Genomic DNA, 17240 nt, shown 5'->3' with positions numbered 1-17240 from the left:
AAAAGAATAAAATCTGAGAGAAGGGGATTTAATAGATACGAAAGCCACTGTTTCATAATACACTCTGTTGAATACAGTTATGCTTTGCTAACACATTAACAGATGCAAAATTTCTCATTTGAACTCTGAGGACAATTCTCTCATCCCTCCTTTCTCACTCACCCACTCTGTGCAGCTGAACTCCTGCTAGTTCATGTCTAGCACTATCCACGATTATTCATTCACGATTAGTCCATACCACGGCCAGACCCAAGCTCATACAGTAAGACAGTTGCGTGAGGGCAAAGACCAGAAGCTCTCTAATGTTTACAAACATGAGTCAGGGATGACCAAACTGTGTGTGGCTGTGTGGAGAAAGAGGGAAAGGGAACTCGTTGAGGTAGAGAGGTCTGGCTATTTTTAGCTAGATGGAGTTATACTGGAATCAGGAAGTGATGGGAACTTTCCCTTTTCTGCTCCGCTCCTGACGTGGAAAAGATTAGACAGCGGTGACTGCAAAGGCCATGATTAAAGGATGGAAAAACATCTCCTTCCTGCTGTCTCCTCTCTCTCCAGAAAGACCGAGAAACAATGACACGGACTGTGTGTAGAGCCCCACAGTTAAAGAATTAAAATAAAGACAATGTTTTAGTGAGCCAAAAGACCTGATTCTGAAATGACAGCAACACACCGGCAGTGTGCCATGCTGTAACATCTATCAGCTGCTGCTTGATGCTGCAAGATGCTTCACTGTGGCAGGCACTGATGGACTGTAAGTTTACGTAAGTGCCAACTACAAACACAGCTTTCTATAGAGTAAAGAATGAGGGACCCTCATTCGAAGTGATACTTTCAAAAATGTCTAGGTACTAAACCATAACAAAACACACAAAAACAAATCAAAACAATTTAACAGAAAAATACTCAGACCACAGTGAGAAGGGCACATACATGCCAATTAATTCATTTAGGCACACAATATATTTCTCTCTATAAATACATATACATAAAGAATACGTTGATTTTTCACTATAGAAAATAAGATTTTTGTCTCAATGCAAATCTAGCATATATTCTCACCACCCTAAAATTTTCTCATCATTTAAAGGTTATTTTTAAGATTGGGGAGATAGATGGCCTAATAGTATGTAAATGATGTAATATCTAAAACAATATAATGATTAAAATTATCAAAGCAATTAATATAAGATGGGACCGATAGAGCTATCACTCAGAATTTACTATTTGTGGTTATGGTTATTGTCTCTTCTCATAGAGACTTGCTATTGGTCTTCAAGAGCCTGGGGGAACATGAGTAGGGACATAGAGGCTGCATAACACTTGGAGCAGTTAGCACTTCACTTGCAAGCTTGGTAAACACTTGCAAAAATATCCCACAAGAGGCCAATATGAGATATAGGTGTTCATCACAAGACATCTGATCGAAAATGGGTATAGTAGGTTGAATGGTGTCCCCAACAGAATAAATACACCTATTATGAATATGACCGTATTAAAGGAAGGAGTTCTTTTAAAAATTATCACGATTCTTATTGTTAATGGCTTGTTTGTTGTTTTGTTTTGTTTGGTATGGGGGTGGGGGTTTGAGGGTATGGGAGTGTAGGTCAGAGGACAACTTTCTGAAGTCACTTTCCTCCTTCCCCTCTGGGACCTATGGCTAGAATCTAGGCTGTTGAGTTGTGCAGCAAGACCTTTTACTGAATCATCCCACTGCCTCAGAAGAGGGCTCTTCACAATGTAGTTAAGGGGCTTGGGCTGTGATCAGCCTCTATAATGGGGCAGGGGGTAAGTTCTATGGCAATTTTGCTAATAAGAGACAAAGAGAGACCAAGGAAAAACTGAGGTAGGCTGGTGACACATGCCTTTTGTTCTAGCAGAGACAGGCAGACCTCTAAGTTCAAGGCTAGCTTTGTCTTCAGAGTGAGTTCCAAGACTGCCAGGACAACACAGAGACATCAAAACAAACAAACAAACAACAAACAAAACAAAAACAAAAACACTGAGGTAGAGACCAAGGTGACACACCCACAAAAAGGAATCCGCAAAAAGGAATAGAATTCTATCATAAATCCTGATAACAAACAGCACTGCTCATACCCTACTTATAGCCTGCTCAACTGTTGGCTCCAGAATGGAGACAAAACACTTTTCCTGTCATTGTAAGCTATATATATGATGTCACTTTTAAAAGCAACTCTGAGAAAGCAGAGTGAGAAATAAACCTGCAGGTACTACAGTCTTACACTGTGCAGTCTTCCTCGGGCATGGTGGACTGGCATTCACAAAGCCCACCCAGGCTAATGTGTCTCTGCAGGCTACCTCATTAGCTATGGTGCATTGCTGTCTACAGACCTGTCACTTGGACTGCTTTGGGTGAGTAGCTCCCTCACTAGGCATGGTAGAATAGTGTCCACAGAAACAGCACTTCAACCGGCTTGGCCATGATGTGACCCAACTTAAGAAGTGGATCACGTGTGCCTCAGAGTTCTAAACCAAGTCCAGCACCAGACACCAACAAATAGATCAAGCCAATGTGGAAAACCACAGATGTTTGCTTGTTTCCACCCAGAACGACCTATAGCAAGAGAAATGTATCGAAAACTTTATTCCTAACCCTTCAGATGCTCATGTCAACCCTTCTTACGTCTACTTCGCCCCCACACCCACCTTCGCTGCCTCCTTTCTTTTCCTTCTGTTTTACAGAGCAGGCCCATTGCTCTGGCTGGCCTCCATCAGAAAGTATTCAAAGAGCACTAAAAGAGTTAGTCAGACCCATGTGCAATATATGAACTGTGATATAACATAGTACAAATCATGACAAAATGACTTAAAATATTCTTTTAATAATACGTATGGAAATATACCAGTAGTGAACCCTAGGTTCTGCTGTCCCAGATTTCTGACCCCTCAATCAAACCCAAAACACCCTTTACCTAAACTCTAAGTTTGCTTATTTATGAATAGTCTGCCCATTGATAAACACTGGCACCCAAGCCTCCATGGTAATTCAAACAGATATTGTCTGTACCTATATCATCAAATGAATTATAAAAGTAACACTTGATCAAATGAAACATTGGGGCTGTTTTCCTTAGAGAAATTAACAGGAATAATGTTTGGAATCATGAAACACTTTATACCAGTTTGGGCGAATTATTGTTTTGTTGTTTGTTTTGTTTTTACAGTGTGAACTATCTATTCTATAGAAAACAGTATCCCTTACACTAATATTGTTAACTTAGAAGCCCAATTACAACATAGATAACACAACTGTTATCAGAAGCCAGGATATGCACCACTGGAGAGCTTCCTAATGTAATCTGAGATTTAACTCTACTTAGGAACTGCTGTGTGTATCAAGAAACAATAAATGAAGTGAATGGCTGCTTGTTTTCCTCTCTTGCATTTTCTGTATGAAATAGCTTTCATGTAAACCATGCTAGCTTAGAACTCAGGAAACCTGAGCATGATCTAAACTTCTTTCCCCTTTCCTCCACTTCTCAAATGCTGTGATTGCATGGGTATCACCACCCTGAATTTCGTGAGGAGCTAGGGATTAAATTTAAGAGCTTTGTGTATGATAGACAAGCACGTATTCTACCAACTGAGGCACATGGCCAGCCACTGTTATGATTTCTTACCCACATGTATGCTCTATTCTTTAATGAAAAATGGCACCGATATTTTAATATCAAAAACAGAAAAGGGAACCCGTGAGATGGCACAGTGAATAAAGGTCAAATGAGTTAGAACCCAGAGACCCACATCAAAGAAGGAGAAAACCAATTCCCACAAGTTGTCCTCTGACTTCCACACATAAACACACACACACACACATTTTTGAAAATAGAAATTGGGATCTGGGGAAATGGCCCCCTGATGGAGAGCACTTGGTTTACAATCATGAGGATCTGGTTTTATTCTCCAGCACCGATGTAAAAATCTAGACATAACTGAAAATGCTCTAACCCCAGCATTGGGCAATGGAGAAAGGCAGGACCTGAGAGCCCGCTGACCATCAGCCTAGCAAAACGGTGAGCTTCTATGGAGGCTGTCTCAAAGGAACAAGGTAGAAAGGGATGCCTCACATCCTGCTCTGGCTTTTACATAAAGGGTGCATGCGTTGTGCATCCATATGTGCAACACACATATACACGACTTTCTCCGTCTCTCATCTTTCCCCCGCTTCTCTATCTCTTTTTTCAAAGAGAGATGAGAAGAGGGGTGAAAACCCATCAAAATACCAGCAGCTTTTATCCAGAAGTGGTTGGCACACATTCCAATTGCTCATGTATATCTAAAAATATATTCTTCTTAATAATAAACAATGCAACATTTTAAAACTCTTGCAAAATACAGTGCTTTTGATTTGTGTTACTAAGTGGTCTCCTAAAACTCCTTAATAGTATCCTCTCATCCAGAAGTAAAGCTCTGACTCATAAGAAATTATGGCTTTGACATTTTGCACTCCCATTGGTTAAATGAATAACACACTATCTTCTACCATCAGTATCATCTCCTTGGAGTCATCACTGGAACCTACCTCCTCCTTGCTCCTCATGGGTCACCGGGTTCTACCCATGACTTGCACAGTGCAAGATTTTATTATCCTCCGCTGGGGTTACAGTAAGTCATAGTTTTAATCTTTTGCCTTCCACCCACCAACGCAGGTTAATCATCCTAAGATTCCGATTTCATGATCTCATTTGTCTGCTGGAAATCCTCCACCAATCTCCATTTCCTACCTTCCAATCTTAAAATTCTTCCTGGAGCCCTCTTAACAGGCTTAACATCTGTTTACCCCATCTTTGCGATGTGCTCACTGCCATCTCTGTGCGGTTTTCGGCCCATTCATTTATTTCCCTGTTCTCTGACTCCAGGAAGCACCCTTACATTTGCATATTAATCTTCTGCGGTGCGCATAATTTGATATTATCGCACCAACTCTTGTTTTCTTGGCTGAATACTGCTAACAACCTCAAAAGAAATAAAACATTAACATATTCTAAACATATGACGTTTTTACGGACACTAAAGAGTTATTATCCTAGCCACTATTCATTCTAGAAACTCTTAGTGCTTGTCAAGGCCAGCAGGAACTGTCCATCTGACACAGCCTAGAGTCACTGAGAAAGGGAGTATTAATTGAGTGAGTGTCCAGATCCGATCAGCAAAGGGGCATTGTCTTGCTTCTTCATGGCTATAGGGGGACCCAGATCACCATGGGCTGCATGCACCCTTCCTTGGGCATGTTCCTACTCTGCTTACGGAAGACTCCTTACCTTGAAAGGAGGACTTGTGTCGCTTGGCCTTGCAGAAAAGTCAAAGGAGATGATGAGATCCACACCTCTCTGAGGTCGTAGAATCAAGGGGTATGGCAGGTTAAAGGTGAGCCCACTGTCCACAACATGAATCTTTTTACTCTTCACATCCAGGGGTTCATATATCCGTTCAAATTCATCTGGATCTTTTAAAAGGAAAGGGAAGACAAGAATTGATAAATAGTCATCTGACATTAGTTAGAAACATAAATCTTTACTGTAAATCCGAGAGACAGAATTCCCCATGTTTAGCCTCCTCCCACCCCTCCCTCCAAAGCTTTGTTAGAATCAGGTATCTATTTAATTCTGGCAAGTGTAGGTAAATTAATAGCTTTAAGTCTTGGTTTCTTTATCTGTGATACCAGAACAAACGCAATTATCAAGTAAGATGCCAAGGGAAGAACTTAGCTCAGGCCCTAGTACTGACACTAGCTTGATGTCTTTTATACTTTTATATCCCATCACAGTGTCTTTACTGATTTGGAAACATTTCTTCAGACATCACCTTGTTTAATTTTTGCAGCAGGGAGGCAAAGAAGAGGGCATTTAGAAATGGAGGATAAGTAAACTACAAGTTACCTATATAATAAACAAATGGGAAAAGGCACAGTCTGAGCAGACCCGTCTGCCTTTCTCTGGGCTGACTTCACATTATACTAAAAGATGAGGGGTCAAGATACAAGTCCAAACCACACCCTCCATAAGCATGAGTTGGGTGTCCCCATTCAGGCACAGTCTGGGTCCTGGACAAGCCAAGTAAACTACAGTAGATACTATGAGTCTATTGCCAAATAAGCAAGTGCACTGACGAGCCAGTGCAGCGAGGATCGCTATGGCAGAAGCACCAGAAGACAGCGTAGAGAGGAGTGAGCGTCTATGGGGACCATATTCAGCGGAGGCATTTCTGTGAAGACATCCTTGACCCGAAACAAGACTAACAATACAGAACCTAACCAAAGTAGTTTAGAACTTGTAAATTCATTCATTTCTCAAATTGTCTATTTAATAATTGCAGAACACCCATCCCATAGAACTGACAATATAGAAGTCAAAACTAAGGCCAAAGAGGGTCCAGTATATAACCAAAAGCACTGATAGCATTTGAAATGAATAGTTTAAAAAAGCAGCCACTACAAAGCACAGAAATGATCCAGGAATACCTGCTAGCTCTACTAAAACACACCAAAGCCATTTGATCTTAATTAAACATAACACTAAAAGCTTTAAAGATAACATTTGCTTAAATGCTATCATTTTTTCTAACACAATAACGCACAAGAATTTATTAAAAATTTTCTTTGGTTTTTGCAAACCCAGTGTTTTCTCTTTTAATTTTAACTAGATGTTCATGTCAGGAGACTAGTTATTTTTTTCCCTCTCCTTTCTTAAGCCCAAAATTGCCCTCAAGGAGATGCTCATGATGAGGATGAGCTCCTAAACAGCACGAGGCTGAACACCACTGTCCTGGCTCCAGAAAAAATGACATTAAGTGAGTCTTTACTGTGTTATTATCCATCTAAGTTTGTGAAATATCAATAGCTGTTCCATATGCAAATTAAGACTTTCATGATCAAGTAGATTTAAAAAAGTCAGGATTCAGCATCTTCAGTAACTGCCAAGTAGACACCATGTTCCCATTCAACTTACCACGCCTGGGAGTAACAGCAGTTTGTGGGAAAGGCCACTTAATCCCCATAATAAGGCTTTCCAATAGCTACCATTTGTTTCTATTTTATAGCAAAATATAGATTATGCCAACTAATTGTTCAAGATATCCAGCTAATAAAAGGCCTGGATGGATTTCAGATGTCAATCTCCTTTGGAAATATGTATTTGAGCTCTCAGACTAACACTTGAACTCAGTAGGCTATCCTAGTCTGTTATGAGAGAGAGGCGTTAGATTCTGAAGGCATCTCTGTACTTTTAGGACCAATTTGTCAAGTGACAACCACTAACATGTAGAAGCTTTGTCTCATGCTACAACGGGCAAACATCCTCCCATGATTGAGAGCACACAAACTGCCTAAGCCTGTGAGTGAGTTAATCTGGATCTCTGGCCAGCATACAAATAACATGGTGTTGTGAGCCTGCAACGGCTCCTTAAACAGTGGTTCTCAACCTTCCTAATGCTGCAACCTTTCATACAGTTTTCATGTTGTGGTGGCCATAAAATTATTTTCTTTGCCACTTCATCACCATAGTTTTGCTACTGTTATAAATCATAATATAAATATATCTGACAGGCGGCCCTTGTGAAAGGGTCTTGTGACTCGCAAAGGGCTTGTGACCCACAGGTTGAGAACCATGGACTTAAAGAGTTCCACTGCATCTGATGAATCCATCACATAGATTCAACCTACATCAGACAAATATTTGGGTATCTGTGCCCTGAACTCTGGCCTGAATGAACTCAAGTCAACTTCTCATTCCGGATAGCGTGTCAGAGTAAACAGTATAAACACTATGTAAACAGGAAAGGAGTCATGTGACAGCGGCTAGCTCCTCCAGAGTGGGTTTCTCCAGACATGTAACCATTTTACAGTGGCCTACTAAGGGGGGTTTTATTATTTCATAATTTATCTTGCTTTAACTATCTGAAAGCTAAAGTCATAGGTACAAAATACTTTACCTTTTCTCATTTTTGACTAAGAAATTATTTTAAGGCACCCAAATTTTAATGAGTATGAGCAGAATTGCCATAGAGTAAAATATAAGCTTCTCCCAACATTAACATCTAGACTGGACAAAAGTTTTTACTTTTTCTTCTTTTGCATGGAGGACATGTACAATTAGAAGCGATATAATCATAATTATTATCTTAATTGTAGCATTCCAGTTGTATACTACATAAGATTGGGGGGGTTGTTTTACTGTTTATTATAGCTATTTACTTCTTTGTGTGTTGGAGAGGAGGTCATGCATGTGCCATGGCCCACACATGAAGGCCAAGGACAACATTGAGGGAGCTGCTTCTGTCTATCATGTGGGTCTTGGAAATTTAATTTAGGTTGTCAGACAAGACAGTAAATGCCTTTAGGTACTGAGCCATCTCATTTGCCCATAAGTAGGGATTTGAAATCTCTGGAAAAAAATTATCAGAGTTTGTGATAAACCAGCCCTCATCTGGAAAAGCACTAATAAACTCAATTAATTCAGTTTAATATGCAATAAGGTTTAGCAATAGTAGTATCAAAACAATAAATGTGAACGAATTTGTTATTGAGTTTATTAGAATGTTCCCTACATATTTCAATCGAATAAACATAAAATACATAAAAATCAATTGTACGCCTTTAATCCCAGCACTCGGGAGGCAGAGGCAGGCGGATCTCTGTGAATTCGAGACCAGCCTGGTCTACAGAGCTAGTTCCAGGACAGGCTCCAAAGCCAAAGAGAAACCCTGTCTCGAAAAACCAAAAAAAAAAAAAAAATAAATAAAAAAAAATAAAAAAAATCAATTGTAATGTAATGTTTACTGAGACTTAAGAATAAATATTTTTCCAAAAGTCATTAATACAAAATGACTTTAGGTTAGAACATGTCAGGAGCATCTCAAAGATGCAGGCTAGAGAAAATGCTCAGTGGTTAAGGGCACTTATTGTTCTTGCAAAGGACCCAAGTATCGTTCCCAGCACCCATGTCAGACGATTCACAGCTGGATCTCCAGCTTCAGGGAGCTGATACTTCTCTCACCTCCTCGGACACATATACAGACACACATACTTACACATAGAGAAATAATAGAAATTTAAGATCTCTAAAAACAAATCTCAAAGACACTTAGTGAAAACTTCCATTCTTACATCAGCAAAACAATGACTAATGAAACCACAAGGGATGCCATGTGAAGGGGAAGACTTGGAAGCCAGACTCAGAGACCTGTGGCTCAAGCCCAGATTTGCCGAGCAGTTTGGGACAGAGATAATGCAATTATTTTCTTTAGTATTCCTTGTCACCAAAGCTTCCTTATAGATCTAAAAAATCTATAATGTGCTTAAGTCCAATCGGCAGCCATCATAGGGCACAAGTCTGTAAAGAACCAGCTGCCACAGGGAGGCCAGAAGTACAGCTATGTGCCACAAACCAAGAAAAAGAATGGCACCAACCGAAAGCTTTAACGTTAGCCTTCTCAGTCCAGGGGAACTGTAATAAATATTATAGCTGATATGAATGGACTAATTGGAATTATATAATAATGTATAATAACAATAACTGGAATTATCAATGCATAATTATAAGTAACTCATATCCTAGAGTTTAAGGTGACACACATAATACAAAATGCTGTGTTTGCTCCCCTTAAAGTCAGACAAAAAATAGAAAAGAACAACAAAATCTGAAGCCTATCGTAATTTCAAAACCATTCGCTATGTATGAGGAACAAAAGGGCAGTGGGAAGAAAGCTTTGAGAGGCTGTGATGTTTCAAATGTCCACTTTAAAGTTTAACAGCATCTTGGCAATGACTTAAGGCAGAAGTGATTAAGAAATGATATTTGGACAACTAAGTAAAAGGGATGGTGTGATTGAGAAAAAATGTAAGCTCACCACAAGAAAAGGTATATTACATATTATTCGTCACCAAAGCAATTGTAACACTTACTCTCTAGGTCACTGGGGATCTGATGAATAAAGGTTACTAGTTTTGGACATTTCATTAATGACAAGTCTGAAAGTGACTAGATTCTTACCGGGCAACTTCACAAAGTTTCCTAATATTCCTGAAAACCGGAGTGACAGCTTCCCTGTCCGGATAGTCATTGCAGACTGGTTCACGCCAACTCCTGTGCTGCATTCTCCCCTGCACCACAAGAGGGAGCCAGGCCTAGTGCCCTTTCACCACATGCTCAACTCAAAGCTCCACCTGGCCTATTCCAAAGTGGCCCGCCCACGGGAAAGGAAGGAGGAAATGAGACATAGCTGTTTCGTCTCTTTCCACAGCCAGGCACAGTTGTGGAGGCGTTTGGGGAATTATTCTTGTGTTTTTGGAGTCAATCCTGGGAGCTTTGGCCTTGCTCCTCTAATCATTGGACTGTTCTCTAAGCACCTCCTTACCTGCTTTTTACACTCATTGTAATTAGCATGGTAGAAGTTTCCTGTTGTCTGTAAGTGAACCCTGACCATTAAAAGAAAAGAAAGGCTTTTGGGATTTCAAAGAATATTTTCTATACTAACATGACTAGGCCATTTCCTAGCCATTGCATTTTTCTTCAAAAATAAAACAAAAACAAACAAAATGAATGAATGAATGTCCCTCAAAGGTCAACGTTCTTAAAATTGAGTCTAAATAAATGTTAATGGGAATTAAAATGCTTCTCCCCATGAAAGAGTAAAGACGACCTGAATTAGCTCCTGAGGCTTCTGCTCCAGTGCGTACCTGCTACAGCCGCATCAAGTTCATCGTCATCGAAGGATTCCAGGGGGCTGAGGTCTCTCAGCGGCGACAGTGGATAGGATGTGTTGAGGTTCAAGCCCAGCATGAAGTTGTGCACCTTCCCTGCGCGGCCTTCTCGAGTGTTGAATAAAGCTGAGTCACTCACCAAGGCCATCAGCATTCGATGCACCCAACTTGCTTGATTGTCATTTTGGTACTCTCTTTCAGCATCTTCGTTCTCAGTGCCTGGGGTGAAGGAACACAGCGCATGTCAAAGAAGCACATGCATGCCAAAATTAGGCTGTTTGGTTGTTGCTGCTGTTGTTGTCAACTTCATTGGTTAATCACCAAAATTAAAACTGAAGTTCTGGGCCTTTGACTCAATATGTTTATTTGCATAAAACAAGTGACAAGTCACTTCTGTATCCAAGTGTTCACAGTTTTACCTTTTACCTACACACAGTGTCAAGCTATTCTTCACTGATGTCTCTTGGTCTACTTAGATATTTCATATGCACTCTTAATATTATCCTTTCTCTTTCTCCCTAGCTCTCCTCCATCTAACACACACACACACATACACACACACACACACAGAGAGAGAGAGAGAGAGAGAGAGAGAGAGAGAGAGAGATTGGTTAATGCTACCATCTATGTTGCCTAACTTTTCGTAAGTGTCCATATCCTGCTTCATAAATATCCATGATCACAGAAAGTTAGAAGGGACCACAGAAAGACGACCACATGCCTCCTGATAACTAAACACGCTCATGCACTGATCACATAACTGTTATTTCATTCCCACTTATAAAGTCTGGGCATTTAAAGCCCTGTCATTGAAACAAATGATACAAAGTGTTTTCAAAGTCTCAGTGGTCCAAAGAAGCAATCACAAATGACTTTCCCCCATGCCCATGATAGCTCCTGGGAAATGCTCATTATGTGTTCCCATCCTCTCTCCACTTGGTGCTATGAGCCCCTTCCCATCCTTCATTCCTTCATTAGGAAACCTCATAAAACTGTTCAAGGATTAATGCAATCTGGATCTCAGATGAAGTTCTCTGAGAAGTGCCTGGCCTTATATTCTAGCCTTACAGAAACCTGTATAATGGCCAACTGCAGCATAACCTAGCAGCATAACCCACTCACATTAAAATGAAAGAACCCCTGCTCAAACCTCTTCTGTTCCAACTTCCAAAATCCTGGAAATAAACATGCAGAGTTATATAAAATTCTGTGTGTTAAGGGGCTTGTTTGCTTGCTTTTAATTCTTAAAACATTTATTGTTATGGTATTTTGCCCGCATAGTGTAAATGTATTGCTTCAGAAGGCCAAACGAGGGCGTCAGATCCCTTGGAACTGTAGTTACACATGGCTGTGAGCTTCCAGATGAGCCCACTGCTTTTAAGTGATGAGCCAACTCTCTAGCCCCTGTGTGTATTTTGAGAGATGAGTATCTGCATTCATTCAGTTTCTATAATTTCTTTATAAATATATGCAAAACATAAAGCCATGAACAGACAGAGGTAACTTAAGTACTTATTATAAAAGGAAAGAAATATGAAAAGGATGCAGACATCATGCTTCCAACAATGCGCTAGTCCAGAAAAGGCAAAACTACCGAGAGAGCAGAGAAAGTCATTTTCCTCCACTGAGAGGATGGTTACGTAAAGGAGAGAATATTTGGACAGTGGGACGAAGCCATGTGACATTACAGTGCTAAATCCTTCTCACAAACCATACCCCATAGAGGGAGCAGTCCCAGAGTGAACTGTCCTGTAAACAGAGCCCACGACATGGAAGGAGAAAGTCATCAGCTGTAACAGAGGCACTAGGCAAATGGGACAATTCATAGTGGGGAACACTGTCTGGGACAGAATGGGACAGGAGATTCTACCAAAACGACTTCTCTGTTCCAACTTTCATGGAACCTAAAATGACTCTCAAAGCATTTCTTTAAAAAGCACAGTGAGAACTAAGAAATGCTCACCATATCAACCTCGAAGTTAAAATGAAACAAACAAACAAACAAACAAAAAAAAAAAAACCCAGCAAATTCAAAAAACAGCTCCTGAACTTCTCAGCCTCAAAAACCAGCTAGTGCTGAGTGGTGACTGACTTTTCTGGTCATCTATAGCAATTTCCTCAATCAGTAACAGACAGCTATGTCCCCTTCAGAGTCTCACTGAAGAGTCCTCAAAGTACTAGACATACGGTATGTGTGCCCCTCGTGCTTGCCAGTTTCCTTTGTTAAAAACAAATCCGGTGGACTATACCTCTAAGCTGTAGGCGAGCCACCACAATTCAATGTTTCCTTCATAAGAAAAGAAATTCAAAATGCAAGTCTGAACACCTAACAAAATGTAAAACTTTTAAATGAAGACTTATTTCTTGCAGGGTGGGGTCTTCCCAGGACTCTAGCTGATAACCAGGGCTGCCAAGCAAGGAGCCATCGAGGGCTGAAACCTGGCTGGACTTGGCTCTCCTGAAAGTCTGGGCGGCATGGAAGGAAGGCCTGTTTAGTTCTCAGAAGCACAGCTGTCCATGCCTTGGCCATGTGCAGCTACACCCTGTGAGGAGACAACTGCGCCCTGCCTTGCATAAACTCATCCTATGAAGAAATAACAGCAGGCCGGAAATGAAACAAGATTCTCTCTTTTCAGTGATAATTGGAACAGGCAGAAAACAAGCCTCCCCTACGTGCACACCGTGCCTGGGAGAATTCACTGGTGGCTTTGGACAAAACGGTTTTGTGCTTTCTAAAGTCTAGACAGTTACAGTCAAATGGTAAAAGACTCTTCCAGTTCTAGATGCTTAGCTGTCTTTCCATTTGTTTGGTTCTTGTTTATTTTTGAACTATCTCTGTACATTTTTATGAACCGTTTGCTTAGAAAATTGCTGTTAACATATACAATCTCTACATTTTTCTATGCTAACAAACACCACACTGCAACAAGTATCTCGGGACCTCACCTTCGCCGTCATCCTTATTCAAAATGCACTGCCAACTACTCGGCCCACATCAAACTGAGATCTAGCTGCACTGTTTCACTGCCAAAGTAATCTGTGATATTGGCAGTCTTGATAATCTGAACACACTCCACCATGGCATTCTTCCTTAGAGGTGAGTTACTAATCACCACAAAAGACTAAGGAATGTGCCGACAGTCAAACCTTTTAGAAGGCTTAATGACAATATTTAAACGATGCTTTCATTCATTTTAAAGCTAACTAAAAGTATTCTCCAATCCCATTTCCCATACTAAGTGGTCCATCTCACTAATCCAGCTAGAACAGAATTCACTACTGCCACCACCTCAGATAGGTGCAAACATATTTGAGGCTTTACAAGAAAGGAAAAGATGTGGTTCCACTGCTTTTTGGGATCTATGGAATAGTCCTGTCTCTCACTGGATGCCTCCATCCCAACACTTCAGGACGTCACGTGTCATCAGCATGAACAGAGGGGTTAGATGAGCCTTTCCCCTCCTCTGCTCACAATTCACAGGGAAGCTCTCACTTTCTTACCTTTAGGGCCTTGGGCCTCATCATCACTGTCCGAGCTGTCGTTGCTCACGATATGCTTTGCCGTTATATTTTCTGTGGGAAGGAGACAAAACCATTGAGGCCTCTCAGGGATCCAAATTCATAACTAAATGTAGTACGAGGATGAGGGAGGGTGGTGCACACTTTCAATTCCAGCAGTCGGAGGCAGAGGCAGGCAACAGGGAACTTTACATCAATATTATAAATGGAGATTCATCAGATTCACCTGTTCTTAAAAAACTTACTGCTGGGTAACAAAATATCCTAGCAAACAAATTTAGTTAGTGTAAGTTTATCCATTCCTAGTTTTAAGGAAAGGATTTTTTTTATGACTTTATCTTCACTTTAATAATAACAACTGCTTGGTTATGTCTTGAAATAGTGTTTATGAAAGTGAATAAAGGACAAAATCCAAATCTACAAGTGATCTACAATACAGTCTCCAGAATATGAAGAAAGCACACTCACTTTAATTAACCTCTGATTTTTTCCAACTCTGAAAAACATCTGTTTATTTTTCAGTATGTCAAGAATTGTGTGTTTCCCTTCAAGGCAAACTAAGACCAGGAGAACCAAGGGGCACCATTCATACTAATAAAAAGACGGCAGTAAAATCTAGTATCATCATTAGCCATCTTTTCCCAGGAGAAAGATGCCTAATTTGTGGACCCTGGAGATTACTTTTGTGATCATCCTTTACAGAAACATCAAGACATATGAACTATCCCCAGAAGGACTTTTTCCTTCCTCTTTGGTTGCAAATAGAAAAGACGATTTTTCTTTATTCAATTTCAAGGCACTAGTTACACATTTAGAAATCTCGTTCACAGAACTGTTTGGCAAGCTGTAAGCTCAGAAAAGCAGAGGTGTGGCGTGCAGCATCCCCGTATTTCTCTCCCTATGTCTGTGACCTTCACTAGAGCCCAGGGGCCTGGAGGGCTACACAATAGAGAGAAAGGTTAGTGAATTCCTGAGAGCTTACACTTACTTTTTACTGGCATCAGTGATAAATACAAAATTCAACAAAAGAAAGTACTTAAAAGCTAATGCGATTGTTCTGTCCATATTATAGCCATGACAGCACTAAGTCCACCGCATGGTAGAGGGGGACAGCAAGACAAGATCCATTCCAGATGTCGTCCTTTGGGTAGCTGTGTTGCTGCCTGTATGTTCTTTTCCTTAGGCATTTCCTTTTATCAGCCCCTGTTGTTGTGGTTTTTGCTCTACTTTGACTGTATTTGGTGTGTTCATTTAAGAAAATCACACTGTCTTCTTTGAGAGGACATTTTCAGGGCAGGAATGGTTGACTTTCAACTCTTCTCTTGTATCTTTATACAGCTCTTTTTAGAGGCAAAATTGCATACATGGAAACCTCCTTGAGAAAGCAAATGATTTAATTTAAAGTTATTTAACTGAGGTCCAGTTTACCTTAAAGTCTTTGTTAAGGTAAGAGAAGGAAAAAAAAAAACCCTTCTGGGTGTGCCTTAATAGGGGGACCTCACCTACCCAAAGGCAGAAGAGGTCCCTAAAAGTCCTGAGGCCCCTCAGTCACCTCTTCGGTTTCATTTCTGGAAATCCTTACATAATCTGAGGTAGCATGCCCCCTGCTGACCAGCGAAGTCCAAACACACCCTATCCTGTGCCCTCAGCCTGACAGGGAGCAGCCAGCAGCTGACCACTGGCCTCAAGGGGACTTCTCCGCGGAGACTTCTCAGCACTGTGTGCTGTAAGCTTCTTCCTTTGGCTTGGCCAGCAGCCACTGTCTCGCCCACCTTCTGATGTGTAAATTCAACCCTAGTCTCTTCCTGCCTTAGGAGAAGAACAAATAATTAATTTGAGTTATCAAGATTATTCAGAGAAAGAACACAGGAAGCAGGCCACCCAGCGTGGGCTTCCTCTCTGCTTTCCTTTCTCTTTTAAAAAATTCTTCATGTAATCCAGAAAGGACGGAGTGACTCAGAAAAGACTGAGTGACTTCCACAAAACTACCGGCTGAAAACAGGACATCCATCTGGGATGCTAGGATTCACGTTAACCAAGCAGGATTACCTCATCCTTTACTTTTGCCCAGGCTAATCCAGATCTTTCTATGAGGTCCAGATTAAGTTCAATCTTACAACCTTCCACCCTGTCTGAGTAACCTCTATTTGTTGCTGTTGCTGTTACAGTGTTGGGGATCAAACCCAGGACTCTGGACACAATAGACAAGCATTCCACCACTGAGTTACTGCCCAGCCCCTCATCTTATACACTTTGATTCTGGTTTAACCATGGAGAGATTCTGAGTCTGCATTGATGACCACCTCAGGCTCCAGCTGGTACTCACTTTGCCTGCTCCCGACCCAAGTATAATTGGATGACAGTAAGTACCACAAGCAACAAGTGGCCTTTCTGTTTGTTTTTAATGTCATTTAGAAGTAGGTGGCTCTAGTGAAATAATAAAATTGCTTTTCCAATACTTTCTTTGGAGTGATCTAGAAGAACAAATGGCAGTCCTAAAGAGAAGATGAAGGAGCCATCAACGTCTGGACTCAAGTCCCCTTAGCAGGAGCAATAGTACTCAGAATGGCATGGGTTGCATTCCAGATCATGGTTCAGTTCCATTCTCTTATGCATATAAAACTTCATTGTGTCAGTTGCCATTGTTCATGATATCTGAAGGCCACATATTCGAAAAAAATAACATGGTATGATTTTAACATAAATATATTATTAAAATGAATTGAGCATTTAAAAAATTCATTGTTTTTATTCTGTGTTCCCAGACAGACCTGTGATATTACATGGAAAGAAAAATAATAGTAGATAATTGGCTGGTAACCCTGACCTCTGATACACTGGCCCCAAATTCATTCATTCATTTTTTTGTTTGTTTGAATTATTTCTGAGACAGGATTTCATGTATCCCAAGGAATTCTCCAACCATGTGGTGTAGCTAGGAATGATCTTGAACTTCCCGTCCTTCTGTCACCATCTCCTGAGTACTAGGGTAACAAATTTG

At 40.6% G+C, this 17240-nt stretch overlaps 1 protein-coding gene across 1 annotated transcript in view; it reads right to left on the bottom strand.

Annotated features, from left to right (window-relative positions):
* Pla2g4a (phospholipase A2 group IVA) overlaps nt 1–17240 on the bottom strand; it is a 139304-nt gene that overhangs the window by 14705 nt on the left and 107359 nt on the right. Inside the window, exons 13-15 of the mRNA XM_041662737.1 lie at nt 14222–14293; nt 10697–10939; nt 5283–5467 (exon numbers count right to left, since the gene is read on the bottom strand). Of these exons, the coding sequence (XP_041518671.1) occupies nt 5283–5467; nt 10697–10939; nt 14222–14293 (500 nt within the window). The remainder of the gene's footprint in view (nt 1–5282; nt 5468–10696; nt 10940–14221; nt 14294–17240) is intronic.

The sequence above is a fragment of the Microtus oregoni genome, unplaced genomic scaffold (assembly GCF_018167655.1).
Source record: "Microtus oregoni isolate MIOR12 unplaced genomic scaffold, Mior012 000013F_ref0000133, whole genome shotgun sequence".
In the NCBI taxonomy this organism is placed as follows: domain Eukaryota; kingdom Metazoa; phylum Chordata; class Mammalia; order Rodentia; family Cricetidae; genus Microtus; species Microtus oregoni.
Note: the sequence above shows the minus strand (reverse complement) of the source record. Positions and strands in the feature narration are given on the sequence as shown.